Source organism: Panthera pardus, unplaced genomic scaffold (genome assembly GCF_024362965.1).
Source record: "Panthera pardus isolate Hobbes unplaced genomic scaffold, ASM2436296v1 HiC_scaffold_16, whole genome shotgun sequence".
Taxonomy (NCBI): Eukaryota; Metazoa; Chordata; class Mammalia; order Carnivora; family Felidae; genus Panthera; species Panthera pardus.
The window spans coordinates 74,338,075-74,357,740 of NW_026526721.1; the positions used below are offsets into that span (position 1 = coordinate 74,338,075).

General features: G+C 39.7%; 1 protein-coding gene across 1 annotated transcript in view; it reads left to right on the top strand.

Moving 5' to 3' along the window:
* Nucleotides 1-19,666, top strand: part of LOC109266595 (probable cation-transporting ATPase 13A4) — a 79,888-nt gene that overhangs the window by 28,103 nt on the left and 32,119 nt on the right. Inside the window, exons 4-5 of the mRNA XM_053904163.1 lie at nt 363-1,849; nt 1,985-2,132. Coding sequence (XP_053760138.1) covers nt 1,743-1,849; nt 1,985-2,132 — 255 coding nt within the window. The 5' untranslated portion in view covers nt 363-1,742. The remainder of the gene's footprint in view (nt 1-362; nt 1,850-1,984; nt 2,133-19,666) is intronic.

The window sequence follows — 19,666 nt, forward strand, 5'->3', positions numbered from 1 at the left end:
TGTGCAATTTAGTGGACTTTAGTATATTCACAAAGTTGTGCAGCCAAAAATCACTGTCTAATTCTGGAACATTTTCATCCCCTCCCCCCCCAAAATCCCATACTCCTTGTATTTTGATCTTGTGGTGAAATGCTAATTTCACTTCTATTTATTTGATGAAATGTGTGCTAATGATATTTGGAAACTCAAAACAGTATGCATATGTTTTGTAATTCATATTACAATAGCTTAGTATTTTTTATGTTTATCTTGCTGATACTTTATCATTTGATCAAGGTTTTATGTGTGTGCATGCACACACACACACACACACACACTTTAGTCTTGATCTTTTTTTTAAGTTTGTTTATTTATTTTGACAGAGAGAGAGGCGGAGAGAGAGGAAGAGAGAGAATCTCAAGCAGGATCCACAGCTGACAACATGCAGAGCCTGATGTAAGGCTCAATCTCATGAACCATAAGATATGACCTGAGCCGAAATCAAGAGTCTGACTCTTAGGCGATTGAGCCACCCAGGCACCCCTAGTCGTGGTCTTGTTAGGGCTACTAGGGTCAAGTTGGGGATATTAGTGCCAAGAGTTGTAGCTTGAAGGAGTGAGTGGACACGGTGAAGGTAAAAATAACTCTCCTTTATTGAACACATACTTCTTCCCTTGTACTGTTCTTCACACAACAGTTTTAGGAAGTTCTAGTTCAGGTAAGTTCTATTATCATCACCTTTATGTGAGGAAATAATGGTTTTCTAAAGCTTATGACACATATTATCCTAAAATGGCAGAACTAGGCCATCTTGGTTCACAGCCCAAATTGAAACCCAGGCTCTTCAAGTTCAGGGCACACACCTTTAACCACTATGTTCTACTACCTGCTGTTATATTGGACCTTTAGTTTAATGACACCAACAGCACTTGATCAGAGCTGTACAATATGCTCTCCCAAGTCCTCATTCAATGCCTCAAATTACTGGATGAGAAGAGGCAGCTCCTGTAGGTTAAATAATCACATGGCTCACAGAGCATGGACCAGCAGCTGGGATCCAGGTTTCTCTCCAGAGCCACAGTGGCTGTGTGTTCCCCTACACCATGTTGAGGCTTCTGACAGCTCTCTCAGACTTCTGGTCCAGCTTTCATAGTAACAAACCTCCTTCTATCATATTTATTTGCACGTTTGAATCCTGACATCAGTCTGAGGGTAGCAGATATCACTTGATTTATATGGGCAGTCCCCGTGCTCAGATTATGTATATTGAATGAAGGTGTGGATAAATTAAAAAATGAGTCTTGCCACATAGTCATGTGAATATTTTATTTCTAGACTTCCTCAAGAGTTTAACCACCAATATCTTAGTGAGAGGAGACCACATATAATAGTTTGATTATACCTTTCTTCTTTCTCTATGGTTTTCCCAAAAGTAAACTCAATTCCACATACACATTGAGTAGAACATTTTTGCATGCACAAAGAAATGTGATTACAAATAACTTTGGAAGAGGATTAGTCGTAATTTGTACCTTTTGTAAGCAAAATGAATGAGGATACTATTAAAAGCTGGTGGATTGGGGCTTTCAGTAATCAAATAAAATCTGCAGCTCTGTCAGCCACCCCTCCCCAACCCCCCACCCCAATTCCTTAGCCTCTGTGAATAAAGCAGTGACCTGGGAGTTCTTGAGCCCGCTCCCCCACTCCTCGGAAAGGTCTTGCCAACTCGGCATTGTCCTGTTGGATTTGCAGTCAGATGTCTTATGCTGGCAGGCACTGGGCAGGCAATGAGTTCTTTCCCTGTAAATTGGGCACAAAAAGACCGGCATGGGAGCAGCCTCTTTGGGGACAGCTGCTCTGAGACAATGCTGTAAGCAAGGCAGAAATTCCTCCGAGCAGAGGGCGACTGGTGGGAGGAGTTCAGTTTGCTAAGTATTGTCATTTGCCGAGAGTAGGTGTGTGCACAAGAAGGAGTCTTAACCTGGAGAATCATTAACTCTTTCAGTCAGCTGGCTAGCTGCGGTGGCTCGGCAGGTTGGTCTCGGAGGCTCCTGTTCAGGAAGGCCAGGGAGGAGTGGAATCACTTTTTCATGGGGGACCACTTTGAGAAGGGCCAGCACGCTCTGCTCAATGAAGGAGAAGAGAATGAAATGGTAAGATTCTAGCCACACTCCCCTCTTCCTATTCCCATTCCCCAGCCTCCGATACTGTCCCCTGCCACACACACACACACACACACACACACACACACACGCATGCACACATGCACACACATGCGCATGCGTATGCACACACACACACACTCTCTCTCAGACATTCACATGCTTCTTTGCAATTTGACTCTGGTATTATGTGAGAAAAGGTAGTGTCCAAAAAGTCTCTCTGTCCCATAAATGTAATCTCTGACAGCAGAAATTTGCTAGAATGAAAACACTGTATTCATTTTATCAAGAATGTTCTCTTTTTAAATGAAACAGAAAGGGAGAGAAGCACAATGCCACTTTATGAAGCATTTTTGAGCCTCACGAGTCTAGCAAGTTCTGTTCAGAACTTTAATGATTTCAGCAAATCCCTAATGTTGGGATGCAGTGTATTCCTTGATAGGAAGAAACAGAACATCCACAGTGAGGTAGGAGTGCTGCTGAGTCTTTGACTCTCTTCTCACATATCTGTGTTCACAAAGAATGTTGGACTGGGAAAACATAAAATATTAACAATTATCAGCCTACACACTTCGCTGTTTACTTCTACAATTTTGCTTGTATGTCTCTAGGTATAGAGATTGATTACAAAAAACTTTCTGCAGTTCACTGTCTCTTTTATTTTAGATGTGTTCTCCTCTGAGGAACTATAGGAAAATCAAAGATGATTCTCATGTTCTTGCTGAATTTAAAGCTGTATTTGTCAATTACAATGCAATCAAGAGAGAGTTAGAAATGTGTACTTCTGATTAATAAGGCCTTTCTGCTGATTGTGTAAGTATAGTCTATACCAGTCATGGTGTAATTAAAATGTTAAAATGTGATACTCCCATTCTATAATAGTATTTTATCTTCTTGGAATTAATATATAAATAAGAAACCCAAAAGATGTTTATTTAAAATTTTTCTTGGTTAATTGCTTTAGCTCTGACTATTAAATTCTTTGTTCCTAAACTGGTCTTTCAAGTCTAATCTGCTTACCTGTTCCTATAGCAACAACATTTTTTGGACCTTCAAGAGTAGATCCCTTTTGCTATCAAAGCTGAAAAAATTATAAGGGAATAAAAGGCACCCAAATCTACATGGGCTTCTTAACCATCTCCTTACTTCTTTTGGATTTGACTCTGCCGAATGACAAGTGTCTTTAGGCCCTAAGCAAATATCACTAGAGATGACCTTCTGACCCTATGTTGAGGAGTGAATCTTCTATTATTCCCCATATTGAGTTGAAAATTTGACCCTCATCTTGGAATCCCTTCGCCAGAAGGCAGGGGCTCCTCCCTCAAATCCTCAGATGGAAACACACCCACTCTTTTCTCATACTCTCATTTCTGCTCTTTGACAATTTGTCATTCAGTAGTCATTCAGAGTCATCCACTGGCTAGTAGACATTCCTAGTGCTAGGGAAACCACCGTCCTGCTACTCTAGCCTACACATTGCGGCGTGGCAATTTTGTTCACAGTTCATCCTCATAATGGCACCGCCTGGTGCAGCAGGGTGTCAACTTCATGTTGTGTGCCTCTGAAAGTCCAGTTAGGAGGCAGCCTTTGGTATGGAGAGGCACTCTGTGTTTCCCGGAGAGCGGTCATTTGGCCAGCAGTCTCCCTAATGGGGAGATGCGGCCATTAGTATGCAGTCTTGGGCTCTCCATCTTGTTCCGCCTGGAGAGACCTGGCCACCTGCCTGTTGCTGTGTCTGACTCTGTCCCTTGTAACTCACTGCTCTATTCCCTGTGCCCAGAGCTGTAAACTTCCAAAATTATCAAGATCTCTTATTTATTTATGTATTTACTTATTTTTTATTTACTTCTTTACTTATTTATGATAGAGGATAACTGACACACAATGCTATATTATTTTCAGGTGGACATTCCATTGTCAGTGATCTGACAATTCTATACATTACAAAATGCTCACCACAATAAGTGAGGTTACCGTATGTCACCATACAATTTTATCCCAATATTATTGACTATATTCCCTATGCTGTACTTTCCTACCCCATGACTTCTTTATTTTATAACTGGAAGTTTGTACCTCTTAGTCCCCTTCACCCATTTTGCCCATTCTCCCAACCCCTTCCCCTCTGGCAACCACCAGTTTGTTCTTTGTTTATGAGCCTGTTTTTGTTTGTTTGTTTGGTTGGTTTTTTAGATTTCACATGTGAGTGAAATCATGTGGTATTTGTCTTTCTCTGACTTATTTCACTTAGCGCTGTACCTTCTAGGGTCCATCCATGATGTTGTGAATGGCAAGATCTCACAAAAATTATTAAGATGCCTTAAAATTGTTTAATGTTTATTTATTTTTGAGAAAGAGAGAGAGAGAGAGAGCACTAGCAGGGGAGGGGCAGAGAGAGAGGGAGACACATAATCTGAAGCATGTTCCAGGCTCCGAGCTGTCAGCACAGAGCCTGACACAGAGCTTGAACTCATGAACCATGAGATCATGACCTGAGTGGAGATCAGACGCTTAACCAACTGAGCCACCTAGGTGCCCCCAAAATTATTAAGATATCTAAAAGATAGTCCACATATTTTTATAGTGAGAGTGAGTTTACCCAGTATTTTCTTGGCCACTAGCTAATTTGGTTTTTACTATACTTCGTAAGGTACCTACTATGAATCACACCTTAAAGATGAAGAAATTGATGCACTGAGAATTTACCTGTCTAAGGTTGCATCAGCCAGTAAGTCCAGGAGCTGAGATACCATATGAATTAAGTTGGTACCTCTTTTTGCCTCTGGACCTAAACATAGCCTGGTGATACCTTTTTCAATCCTTCCCGAGGACATTGTACTCTTAACAGATCACACTTCCTCCCTTGATATAACAAAGCTTGGGAGAACGTGTGATCTTCGATCCTCTAGGATCTGTTTTGTTATATATGATTTGTAGATTTGTATTTCCTGAATAAGTCCATCTTTTCTGACTTCAATTTTAATCCCTTTTAGAAAGCCAAAAAATTATCTACAAATATGTCACCCCAAACTGTTTACAGTTTCTTGCTTTATAATATACATTATTTGGACCTTTGCAGAAGTTATTCCTTCAATGACAGAAATGACTTCAAATTTCAAGAAAAAACAACATTCGGGGGTTTAGCCCTCATGTCAAATGAATAACCAGAATACTTCCAGGCCTAAAGATGCCTGGGACTGTCTTCCATTCCAGAATAAAAGTAATAAGAACTAAAGAGCAACTCTAGGTGATATGAAAGTAATATTTCTTAAGTGCAAAATGAGACAGGAGACAAGAGAAGAAAGAATTTGTTAGAAGGACGAGGAAGAAAGTGGGGGGGAGTAACCTTCAGAACAGGTTCCTCCAGATGACTGACTCCTAGGCAGTGCCTCCTCGAGTGGACCAGAGGCCCAGCTCTCACTTGCCTTGGGCTAGCCACTTGCTGCTCTAGCCTGTTTCCGTATTTGTTGAATAGGAGTGGTCCTTCTTGCCCTATCTGTCTCACAGGGCTCATATGAGGATCCACTGAAATAAGCTATGGGGAAGGGTTTTGAGGAGTATAAAATTCTAGGTAAGTGTAAGCTCCTATTATCTAAACAAAGGAAGAGTCAGGGCTTCAACAATTAACCAATTGAATGACTACTACCCCCCAAAATGAGGTCATCTCATCTCAGTAAATAATGACAAGGAAGGAATGTACACTTCTATTCACAAGCTACAGAGACCATTTATAAAGAGAGGAACTGAGTTCCCTTAGACCTTGTAGTGCTTACTTTGAGAAAACCTCTCCCTGTCTTGGGACTAAGTTTCCTCCATTGTAGAGGGAGAGTATCCGACCATCGGGGAGCTCGAATTCCTTTGAATTCTATTGTTACATATTTATGCTTTGAAACATCTTCGAAATACTGAGTGCTCATTTCCTTACATGGTGACTTAACAAAGATATCCTGCTTTAATTGATTAGAATATTGCTTACCATTATTCTTAGTTACACCCTAATGAAACCATACTCCTTTGGGGGAAGTGTTTTATTCTAGCGAGACTTGTTTCTGAAAGTAATGTTCCCCGATTTTTTTTTCTTTCCTAGGTTCTAGAAAATACAAAAAAAAATCAACCCTTGAGTTGTTTTCTGATTATAAACATAACATGTTTACTATAAAAATATTGAAATGACAAAAAAAGTGTAAAAAATGAAGTAGATAGGATTCATAAATCTTCCACTCAGACCATGATCAGTATTGTTGACTCTCTTTCTAGACTTATAAAAAGTGCATACGCAAAATTCATCTAACATATAAAATTTAGTAATTTTTTACTACACTTTACTATTATCTATACTGTTGCATTTATTTACATCTGTGTATCTGTATCATGGAAATACTACATAATGGTGTGCTACTTATGTCTCTTTCGACTCCACATTCAGTAACCTGAAATGAATAATGTTGCGAATATTTATGCCATAGAAATTGGTAAATGCAACACAGGACTTACATCCTGACCCACCTGAAGGCCAGTTGTTCAATATTTACCAGCATACCACCGAACATATTATTTCTTCAAGACTTCCATTTCCCCCCGATACATGTCTAAATACAGGAAGCATGTTGTATTTGGAGATCACCCATTTATTTGCACTATGCCTCATGCCAAAACACAATAAAAGCAATCACACTCTATTCTAAACATGCATACACATTCACAGATATATTTTATTTAAACAAAAAATGGACTCATTCCCTCTATACTTTTTTATGCTGTCCTTTTCATCACTGCTAAAAACATATCATGGATATATTTTCTTTTGGATAATTATTGCTTCCACATAACTATTTTAATGTTTAAATTGTATTTAAATGAACTATGGCATATTCAGCAAATACCTCGTGTGGCACACTTGTGTTAGTTCTAAATGTTTTGACTGTGATGGGCAACTTTGTACGTGTACTTTCATATATTTGTCAGTTTATTTCCATAGGATAAAGTCCTAGAAATAGCACTGATGCACAAAAGGGGATGTATGTTTAAATTTTGAGTGATGCATAATGCCAAATTGCCTCTCATAAGATTGTGCATGTACTAAATTTACAGTCTGACTCGCAATTTTTTTTGTTTTGTTTTGTGTTTTAGAGAATATTTGCTTTCTCTACCCCACTTGCCAGTGTTGAGCATTATCCATCTTTTCAACTCTGGCTCATCTGATATATGAAAATGATACTTTATTATTGTATTACTTTTGCATTTCCTTGGCTTGAAATTGAGTACATCTCTACATGTTTAGCAGCATTTATAGTTTTTTGACTGCAATCTCTTAACGTTATCATGTATGTCATAGCAACGAGTAGACTGCATAACTAAAGCCTGGTGAGTGGGGAAAAGTAAGAGAAACTCTTTCTGAACTTCCATGTCGTTTCTGAGAACGGCAAGAAGTCAGTGCTGTGATGAGCGCATAATAAGGCAGCAGGGTGGTGTGTGGTCTTTGCCACTTTGAAAGCCCTGTCGTGCCTTCAGCATGAGCAAGGGACATCTGTCCTCACCAATTATTTGGCTCACTTTCAGAGCCAGTGTTCGTCTTTTCTTCTCTAACACCAGGAAGCGAAAGCACACCCCCCCCCCACCTCAATAGCCATTTATTTATTATGCTCCGTGAGCACCTCCGAGTCGGTTGCCAATGTTAACTAGTGAACCCACAGATCTCATAGTGGGGGAATTGTGTTCAGACTGAGACATTTTGTCAGTTGAAGTGTTCAGGAAGCTGGGCCACTGGCCAAGTCTAGTGTGTTTATTCTTGATTCATTGCTGCAGAACTCCCATGAAGTCAACTCATCTCAGACATAAACTCTTGAGGGGTAAGATTTAATTGCTTCTTGAGGACAGGGACCCTGCTTACTTCACCTTTCTCTAGCCTCCCCCTTCCCTTTCTCCCTAGCCTCAGAATTTAGCATAGTGCTTGGCACACACAGTCAGGGCATCTTTGATAGCATGATTGCAAGCTCCATTAACCTGTAATTTTGCATTCTGAGAATAGGGAGGCAGCAGGGCTTAAAGGGAGAAGCAGTTTGAATAATCTAAAAAGAAACTTAGGAAATTGTATGTTATTTGTTTGGAGTGGCCAATCATCTTATGAATTTATCAATCGACTCCTCTTTCCTCCAAGCATAAACAGAGCTTATTCTTTGGAGTTAATTAGCCATACGACACTATTTTTCTATGAGATCCTTTATGCTATCCTTTCATCCGTTCATGTATCAACTCAACAAATATTTACCAAACCCTTACTCTGTGCCAAGACTTCTCTGTGCTAACCAACGAGGATTTTGAGTGAATAGCAAAAAGCTTTTGTTTTAAAGGAGTTCACAGTCGAGCGGGCAGGCCTGAGTACATAATTTGTGGGGCCTAGTGCAAAATGAAAATGAGGTGCCCCTTGTTCAACAATTATTAAGAATTTCAGGGTGGCTCTAGCCGAGCATTAAGCCAAGTTCAGGGCCCTTTTGAGCGCAGGGCGCTGAGGAATTACTCAGACATGTGGCCATGAAGTTGGCCCTACAAGTGGGGGAGCCAGGGGCACAAACGTAATGAGAGTATGATAAAATAGGTGCCACTGGGAGAGTTACGTACATGGAGTTGTGGGAGTGCAGATGAAAGAGAAACTCAGTCAAAGACAACTTCAAAGGGAGAGGTGGCATTTAATTCCCCTGGAGGGGTGGGTGAGGGCAAAATCATGAAAGGCTTTATAAGACACCCTCACGAGTGCACATTTTACCCTTTTGATTCCCAAACACTGGTCCCTGAAAAAACTGTGCCAGATTCAAGTTGAAGAATCTGTAAAGAATAGATTCCTAGCCCCTGCTCCAGACGTCCTGAATTAGAATCTTTGGTGGTGGAGCTAGAATTGGTTAGAATGATTGTGTTGCCAGCCTAGTGGACACAATGATGCTGCTGCTGGAAATGAGAAATGATATGGTAGGATTCACCTTTCCAAAGAATGTTGTATCATGGCGGGAGGAAGGTTGGTGGGAGTAGGAGAGACCTGGCAGGAGGTGTTTGAAATATCTTAGGTGAGAGATTCAGTTGCAACTGCCGCCTTGGCACAGAGGATGCTGAGTAGAGAATGGATTTGAAAAGTTACTTAGACTTGGGGAAGCCTGGGTGGCCAGTCGGTTAAGTGTCTGACTCTTGATTTCAGCTCAGGTCATGATCTCAGGGTTCGTGAGTTCGAGCCCCGAGTCGGGCTCTGCACCAACAGCACAGAGCCTGCCTGGGATTCAATCTCTCCCCCTCTCTCTCTCTCTCTTTCTCTTTCTCTCTCTCTCTCTCTCTCTCAAAATAAATAAATAAACTTAAAAAAAAAGAAAGATACTTAGAATTGAGAAGATTTCATGATCCATAGATTGTGGGGTAAGAGAGAAGAGGTGAACAGGATGAGTAGGATTAAGGGTGTCTTTAAGGTTCCTAGTTTCTACAGTTGGGTGGGGGTGGGGGGGAAGTTGATGCAAGCACTGAATCCCACAGGGAAAAGTAGGAACAGGTCAGGAGTTGAAATGACAATAATAGTAGCAAATACCTATATGGTGATCGACGTGGACTAGGAACTTTACACACAGTAATGTACTTAATTCTCTCAGAAACCCTGTAAGGAATTATCATGTCTCTTCTGCAGATGAGGAAACTGAGGTGTAGAGAGGTTAAGTAGCATGACCAGATTCATTTGGCTAAGTAAATGAAAGGCTATGGCTTAAGATCCCAGTTTAAACATAATTGTTTACTGCCTCTTAATTTTTCTGAATTCTGAATGTATTACTTTAGCTGTTAATGGTGGCAAAAACAGCAGGGCTGTAACTGAAAGAAATACAACATTAGGAGACAGGAGACTACTAGCATTGTTGTGTTGGCTCTGCCGTTATTTATTCTTTCACATTTAAAGCAAATCACAGTCACCTCTCTTTGAGTTTGTCTCATTTACAGGGTGGAGATAATAAAACCTTACTAGCTTGAACCAGGGACCAAGGCCAATGGCTTCTTGAGGCCTTCTCTAATACACACAAAGGATATGATTTCAAAAGTTCTAAAACAGGTGGATAAAATCACTGTGAAATATCTTAAGAAATTTAAGTGACACTTTTGATTTTTTTCAAAGCACTATGAGTGTTTTAGTCAAGAAAAGGACAACTGATCTGGAGGCATTATGCCAAGTGGGAACTGAAATTTATGGCAGTTGTTATGTGAATTACTTCTGAATAAAGAGTAAACCCATTGATAAATGATTAACCAGTGCTGAACCCTATAGGGTCCTCAGGTCTCCAGAAGACATTGAGCACAGAAACTTGGCCTTCAGAAGCATTGGTGCATTGGTGACGTGTCCAGAGGAGATTCATTACTGGGTGCCAGTTTCAAGGCTTTGCCGCTATTTTAAAGCATTGTGAAGACTAGCCAGAGTGGGACCGCCTACCTACATGGCCTAAATCCCATTTCTGGATGCCTGTCATATAAACCTTGATGAGTTGTCTGAAACCACAGCCTGGGTAGAGATGGAAGGCAGCTCAAAACACTGCCTCCTCAACTCTGTCCCCAGCCTAAGGCTACCCTTATGGAGAACAAACACAGCTATGTCCTAGATGCCCCCTCAGGTATCAGGGCAGAGGGGAGGCCCCAGTGTGCTGCGTGCTTTCCAGAGAAATATGTCCCCCAGGCTAGGACACTTTCTGATTTTACTAGTTATACACAGAGGGCTCTGGCTGGGACTATAATTATTTTGGCATTTCCAGGATCTATTACTATCTCTCAGCCATGAATGGAAGATTTCGAAACTGTGACTCAAGTCTCAGAATCAGTAGAGATGATATGGTGAGATTAATGTTTTGAGGCCAGTTCAAAAACAAAATAATCCAAGAAGTGAATTGGGTAGATAAATAATTACTTTTACTTGCTTTTTTAATGGAAAAATGAGGTTGATTTTTATGGCACACATTTACCTTCAACTTTGCTCTCCTTCAACTTGGAATCATCAAGCAAAGCATGGATCTTTAGGTTGGAGACCAAGCCACCTTGTGGAGGTTTTTCCTTTAGCCCAATTACAGCAGACAGTTATTTACTTGCCATTTTCTCTGCTCTCCCAAATGTGGTCTGCTTGCTCTTCCCAGAGTATATTATAGACTTTCTCTGCCAGGGACATGTCTTCTCCTTGATACCTGACCACCATGGTCCTGCCGATTTACCAGAAACCCATCTCAAATCCGATTCCATGCCTTAAAGCTGTATGGGAACCCCTGGGTCACACTTGATCACTTCCTTGTCTGGAGTAGATTTAACTGCCTATTCGCGCAATTTTCACAAGGTTTTATAGTAGAGTCATGTGTTTATCCTTCTCCCCCAATAGCTTGTGAGAGACAAAACCTCCAGGTCTCTTTTTACAAAAGTACTAGTTCTCTGATCTTTTGGGCATAGAAGCAAACAGGGATACCTCTTCAGTTTTCAGCCATCTGTGCCTGCATTACTCAAGTGGTGTCTCCTCATGCTCTTGTCCCTTCCCCAACGGTGACCTCCTAGGCTTGTCACCGAGTGCTAAGCTTCTAGAAGGGGTAGAGAAGGTTATCTGTTACCCTTATCCAACTTGGTCTTAGGCAGTCCCTTTGTGTCTGGGCTTTGATGAGCGGTGCTTTATTAATATTCCTGTTTATCTTCTCCATGGCAGCTACGTCTTATACCTGAAGTTGGCTTCAGTTGGCTTTTCTGCCCCTCCGCCAGCAGTTGCTTGGGCTTGATTTTGTAGAATCTTGGTTTCAGGATGGCAAGTTGTAGAAGATATTTACTTCTATCCTTCATCCAGCATCAGTGGGTTTTTGCTTTCGTTCTGGTAGAGAATTTCCTGCTTAGAAGTAGCTGGCCTTTGTTAATCTGGTCCTAACGGTTTTATTCTCAGACTTTATACAGGGGGCCTTCTGGTAACTGAGGATATTACGTGTCCTCGGACTACACCAGTGGGGAAAAAATTGCCTTTCTTTCCATAGTTGCAGCAAAATACTCATTTGTTTTCTCACTGGCTCTGATTAGATCATCCCCTTTTCAAACTTATTAGTGAGGCCAGGAGAATACCAAGCTCTGAGGCACATGTCCATGTCTGCAGTTGGGGTCAGAGTCAGCTCTACATGAAGTAAAGCTGAGGGTGGTGAAGTGGGTGGTTTGACAGAAAAAAGTAAGTGAGACAAATGGGGACTGAGTGGTCTCAACAAAAAATATAAATGGAAACCAGAATTTCCAGTCTGATAGTCAATAAATAATAGTTTAAATGAACTGAATAGTGTTTATTTTTTAAATGTATATTTATTTATTTTTGAGAGCAAGAGAGAGCAGGGGAGGGGTGGGGGGGGGGGGCGGTGAGGAGAGAATCCCAAGCAGGCGCTGCACTGACAGAACCCACGCAGGGCTCGAAACTGTGAACTGTGAGATCGCGACCCGAGTCGAAATCAAGAGTTGGATGTTTGACTGAGCCACCCAGGTGCCCCATGAAAAGACATTGTTTAAAGTAGGCAGTTCCCCTATGTAATTTTCTTTGCTAGAGAGAATATAACATTTGGAGCTTTCTTGCTGGTATTTTAGATTATCTGTGAAGAAGTAGAAAAGGGCTTTTAAATATATGTGCTTATTTTTCTAAAAAGAAATAAATATTTATTTTTCTAATTTTAAAAGTGAAACATATTCAGAGATTAAAATGTGTGCAACACGGATGTAAAAGAAGAATCACAATGATTCCATTACCCAAGGCATATGTCATTAGTATTTTATCTGATCTATTTATCTTCCAGTCTTTTTTGTCTGTGCCTCACCTTTTTTCAATTAAATTTGAAATTGCACTGTGTAATTTTGTTGTTTCTCTTCACTTAATATTATTACATATGTTTTTCCTCATGTTATTAAAAATACATAATAAACATTATTTTAATGACTACGTAATATTACTTAATAATTACTCTATTCTTATATTCGAAGATTGCTTTCTATTTACTTCTACTACTAATATTGCAGTGAACATTTCTGCATATGAGTCTTGTCTGTGTTTTGTGTAAGTTAGAGGGATTTCTTTCTTTCTTTCTTTCTTTCTTTCTTTCTTTCTTTCTTTCTTTTAAGTTTATTTATTTTGAGAGAGACAGAGACAGCACAAGGTAGGGAGGGGCAGAGAGAAAGGGAGAAAGAGAATCCCAAGCAGGCTCTGCACTGTCAGCAGAGTCCCACGCGGGGCTCGAACCCATGAACTGTGAGATCATGACCTGAGCTGAAACCAAAAGTCGGATGCTTAACTGACTGAGCCACCCAGGCGCCCTGGGATTTTTTTTTTTTTCTTTTTTTAAACAGAGAGTCTTTCTTAGTGGCCTAAAATCATACCCTTTGGAGGCATGCACATTCTTTCAAAATCCTTCTAAGGAGTAGAGATCTAGGCTAATAAGGAATTGCCAGGATAGGATCTGGTTTTGATGCTCAGAAGTGCATGTTTGCCATTGTCCATCCCAGAGAACTAGGAAGAGAGAGTGTGTACTAGGAAGTTGAAGTGTCTACTTAATGGCTTTTCAGGCAAAAACAGCAAGTGCCTATAAAGGGTCAGTTCTGAGCACAGCGCACGATGAGGCTCTAGTAACAGACTAGGGGGCCTTCATATTTCATTTCAGAAAATTTCCCATGTAGCTTCCTCCCGCTGTTTCTGCTATATGAGGAATAAGTAAAAGTTAGAATTTCTATTATTTTGGTATCAAACCGTATCCCCTGTCGTTACAGTTATAGTATCTGTTCTTTAATAAAAGCCTGATTGTGGGGGATTTCAACCTTATGGGGAGAAAAATCTAATCATCTTCCTTCTGAACTTTTGCATAAGCTCCCAGAACAGGAAAACAATTTTTTTTGAGTTTTAACATTATTGAAATAATTACATACAGAGTACCTGTGAGTAAATTCATTGGCCAATTAAAAAATAGCGAGAATATGCAAATAAAAGTGGAATATTTCATTACCCCAGGGACGATGTACTTTTCTAACATTTGTGGACTATTTACTAGTCCTATGCCCATTGCTACGCACTTCGATGTGATACTTTATTCACGGTAACCTCATTAGGTAAATACCATTACGATAGGCGCAAAAACCAAATGTTTCCGTTGTTTCTCTATGGCAGGGGACCACAAACTATTGACTGTGGGTGAAATCAGGCCCACTAACTTATTTGAAAATAAAGTTTTGTTGGAAAACAGCCGCCTGCATTTGTTTGCAGATTGTCTCTGATTGCCGTTGTACCACAAAGGCAGAACTGAATGCTTGTCAGAGAGACCACGAGGCTTACAAGGCTGAAAATATTTCCCGTGTGTTATTTTACAGAAGAACTTTGCTGACCCTACTCTTGTCCTTCTGATCACTTTTATTTTTTTCTGACCTTATTTTTATTTATTTATTTATTTATTTATTTAACACACACGTGTGGGGGAGGGGCAGAGGGGAAGAGAGAGAATCTTAAGCAGGCTCCATGCAGAGCACAAAGCTGACACACGGCTCCACCTCATGACGGTGAGATAATGACCTGAGCCAGAATCAAGAGTCGGTTGCTTAACCAGCTGAGCCACCCAGGCGCTCCTGATGTCATTAAAGAAAAACAAAACTCTTTCTTTATTGCCATGGTAAAATGCTACTTGTTAGGGTTGTCCAAGTTTTCTCATCTACCAATGATGGCTTAGTTAAGGTCTGGAAAGGTTTGGGCTGGTGGTATTTAAGGATCTGGACTGGCTGTCAGTGCGTCAATAGATATTTACAAACTGCTGTGGTGGAAAGTACTCTGTTTGGAAGCCTGGGTTCTTTCTGATATGGATTTTTCCATTAACCATTCATTTTGTGTGAGGAGTTCCCCTTGCCTGGCTTCCTTCCCCACCCCACCCACCATCTCTAAATAGATCTAGATCTGTAGGATCTAATGTAGCTACATACCTGTATCTTCATTTTGAGGTTGCCCAGACCCTTGCTTACCAGCATGAACATTGGTGTCCAGATCTATAAGAAGCATCACCTGTTGGAAATAGTACAGTCATTTATAACCAAGAGCCTTAGGTTCCCACAAATCATGGGATTTCAGATATAGAAAATCACTCAAAGAGAATCTAGTCCAACACATTCATTTAAAAAAAATTCTTTTGTAACAATAATTGTAGATTCATATATATACGTTTGCAAGAAATACTACATAGAAATTCTGTGTACACTTCACCCATTTGTCTCCATTGGTAATATCTTGTAAAACTAAAGTAAAATGTCACAGTCAAGGAATTCATGCTGATAGGGCAAGGTACAGAACATTTCCATCACCACAAGCATCCTTCATTTTGTCTTTTTATAACCACATCCATTTTTTTCCCATCCACATGGACTCCTTTAGTCCTGGCAACCACTACTGTGCTTCTGTTTCTATAATTTGGTCATTTCAAGAATGTTCTATAATATAATCATACAGTATGTGAACTTTAGGATTGGCTTTTTTACTCAGCATAATTCCCTGGAGATTGATCTAAATCGTTGTGTGTATCAATAGTTTATTCTGTTTTATTGCTCAGTAGTTTTCCATGATATTCCATGGTGCCCTGGTTTATTTATCCATTCATCCATTGAAGGACATCGTAGCTATTTCTGGTATTTGGCTATTATGAATAAAATTACTCTAAACATTTGTGAATAGGTTTTTATGTGAACATAAGTTTTTATTTTTCAGGGATAAACTCTCAGGAGAGCAACTGCTGGGTTGCAAGGTGTTTACATGTTTAGCTTTTAAAGAAACTACCAAACTGTTTTCCAGTGTGGTTGTACTATTTACATTCCCACCAGCAATGTATGAGTCATCCTGGTTCTTCAAATATTTAACCATTTTGACCGCTTATCTCTAACCATTCTATATATAGCTATAGTAATATCTCATTGTGGTTTCAATTTGAATTTTCTTAATAGCTAATGATTTTGAACATCTTTTTGTGTGCTTACTTGCCATGTGTATTTTCATGTTTTTTTGTCGATTATGTAATTGAGTTGTTTGGTATTTTACTGTTGAGTTTGAGAGTTCTTTATGTATTCTAGATACTAGTCCTTTATCAAATATGTAGTTTGCAAATATTTTCTCCCAGTCAATAGCTTTTCTTTTTCTCCTCTTAACAGGATCTTTTGCAGAGCAAAAGTTTAAAATTTTTATGAAATCTAATTTATAAATATTTTCTTTTGTGGATAGTGCTTTGGCTGTCAGGTCTAAGAACTCTTTGCCTAGCCCTATGTACCTAGGTTGTTTCCTACTTTTTTTTCTTAAAACTTTATGTTTTATATTTAAGTGTGTGATCCACTGTGAATTAGTTTTTGTATAAGGTATAAAATTTAGATTGAGGTTCATTGTTTTGCCTATGGATATCCAATTACTCCAGTGCCATTTGTTGAAAAGTCTATTTTTTCATTAAATTGCTTTTGCACATTTATCAAAAATCAGTTGGGCAGAGTTATGTAGGTCTATTTCTTGGTTTTTATTCTGTTCCATTGATCAATGTGTCAGTGCTACACAGTCTTGATTAAGGAAGTATAAAATAATTTTTAAAATCAGGTAGACTTGTTTCCACTTAATTCTCATTTTTTCAAAATTGTTTTAGCTATTATAGTTCATTTGCCTTTACAAATAAATTGTAGAATAACTTTGTTCATATCTACATACATTTTACTGAGATTTTGATAGGAATTGTGTAAATCTGTATATTAGTTTGAGGGGAATTAAAATCTCTACTATATAGGGGTGCTGGGGTCGCTCAGTTGGTTAAGCATCCAACTCTTGATTTTGGCTCAGGTCATGATCTCATGGTCATGGGATTGGGCCCCATGTTGGGCTCTGTGCTGAGTGTGGAGCCTCCCTGTGATTCTTTCTTTCCCTCTCTCTCTGGCCCTCTCTCACCTCTCTCTCTCAAAATAAATAAATAAACTTCAAAAAATAATTAAATCTTTACAATGTTAAGTTTCCCATACCATGGACATGATAAGTTAGTCCCTTTATTTAGAAGTTTCTTTGATTTCTCTTATCAGCATTTTGTAGTTTTCAACATGCAAGTCTTGTATGTGTTTCATGAGATTTATACCTAAGTATTTCATTTTTTTGAGAGATTGTAAATAGTCTTGCATTTCAAATTTTAGTATTCAATGTTTATTACTAGGTTATAGAAATACAATTAATTGATTTTTATAAGTTTATCTTGTATCTTATAACCTTCTAGGAGGGTTTTTTTTTTTTTTGTAGATTCCTTGGGATTTTCATATAAAAACATATATCACATGCAGGTAGAAACAGTTTTATTTTATTATTTTTTTAATTACTTAATTATTTTTTTATTTTTTATTTTTTGAGAGAGACAGAGAGAGAGAGAGGGAGGGAGAACCTGAGCAGGGTCGGGGCAGAGAGAGAGGGAGACACAGAATCCGAAGCAGGCTCCAGGCTGCAGCCTCCCAGCTGTCAGCAGAGAGCCCAACGCGGGGCTCAAACCCAGGAACTGTGAGACCTGAGACGAAGTCAGCCACTTAACCAACTGAGCCACCCAGGTGCCCTTGGAAACTGTTTTAAATCTGTATGCTGTTTGTTTCTTTTTCTTCTCTAGCTACAACTTCTTATGTTGAGTATGAGCAGTAAGAGGAGACATTTTCATCTTGTTCCTAATCTCACTGGGAGAACATTCACTGTTTCATCATTACATATAGTTACCCACATGTTTTTAAAGATGCTTTGTATCAAGGTGAGGAAGTTAGTTTTCATTTCTAATTCACTGAGAATTTTATCATGAATGGTTGTAAAATTTTGTCAAAAGTTTTTTCCATGCCAATTGATATGATAATGTGGTTTTTATTTAAAAAAATTTTTTAATGTTTTTATTTATTTTTGAGACAGAGAGAGACAGAGCATGAGCAGGGGAAGGGCAGAGACATAGGGAGACACAGAATCCAAAACAGGCTCCAGGCTCTGAGCTGTCAGCACAGAGCCTGATGTGGGGCTCGAACTCACAGACTGTGAGATCATGACTTGAGCTGAAGTTGGACACTCAACCGACTGAGCCACCTAGGCGTCCCTGGTCATGTGTGTGTTTTTTTTTTTAATCTGTTAAGATGGTGGATCACATTGATTTTTGAGTGTTAAAGTAGCTTTATATCCCTGGAATAAATCCTGTTTGGTAATGGTGTGTAATTCTTTTAACATATTGCTGCATTCTATGTGTTTGCGTTTTGTTCAGGGTTTTTGCTTCTGTGTTCCTGAGGAAGATTGGTCTACAGTTCCCTTCTTTTTTTCTTTTTTCTTTTCTTTTCTTTTCTTTTCTTTTCTTTCTCCCTCCTTTCCTTCTTTCCTTCCTCCCTTCCTCATTTAGTAAGCACTTACTATGTGTGAGTCCCTGTGCTAGCTATTAGATATACAAAGAAAAGCCCTAGGCTCAATATCTGGCGGAGGATAGACTTCAGTGGGCTAGTGCTATGACAGCAGAACACACAAGATTCTGAAAGAAGCTACAGCCAATTCCTGGAAGACTTCTGTGGACAAGTGCCAATTGAAAAGACTCTAGATGCATGAACAGGAGTTTACCAGCAAGCCCAGTTAGGGGTGAAGGACATTCTAAGTCACGGAGACATAATGTATAAAGGTACTGACATGTGAAAGAACAAAGCACATTCCATTCAGAGAACTGACTGTTGCTTGGCAAAGCTGATGTGCAGGGTGTGTGTGTGTGTGTGTGTGTGTGTGTGTGTGTGTGGTGGAGTGGGATGCAAAGAACAGAGAATTGAGGCTGAAAAGATAGTGTGGGGAAGATTAAGAAGTTGCATGCCATTCTAAAGGGATTTAAGAGTTTTAAGTAGGTAACCAACTACTTTCTGGGCATTAGCACTATAGGTCACACCCTGAGAAACTCTACAGTCTTGAACAAACTGGGATGGCTGGTCACTGTAGTAAGGAATTGTAATCAAGTGTCTGTTTTAGAAAGGTAACTCTGTAGCAATGTGGAAAACAATGTAGACAGAAGTGAAACTGGACACAATGCCTCTTGTGGTGATTCTAGTGTGAGCACACGTTGAACTAATAAAGTATCAGGAAGGGAGAAGAGGAGACCAACTTGAGAAATATCTAGGAGACATAATCAATAGACATCGAACTGATTAGATGTGGAGGGAGAAGGAGAAAAATATTAAAGGGAATCCCTAGATTGCTGAGTCATATAACTGGATGTGTAGAAGCAGTGGCGGAGTGTGTGGTTAATGTGTTTGGTTGTATTTATTTATTAAAAAGATTTTTGTTAATGTTTATTTATTTTTGAGAGAGAGACAGAGCGCGAGTGAGGGAGGGGCAGAGAGAGAGAGGGAGACACGGAATTTGAAGCAGGCTGCAGGCCCTGAGCTGTCAGCACAGAGCCCGACACGGGACTAGAACTCACGAACCGTGACATCATGACCTGAGCTGAAGTCAGACACTTCACCGACTGAGCCACCCACGTGTCCCGCTTGTG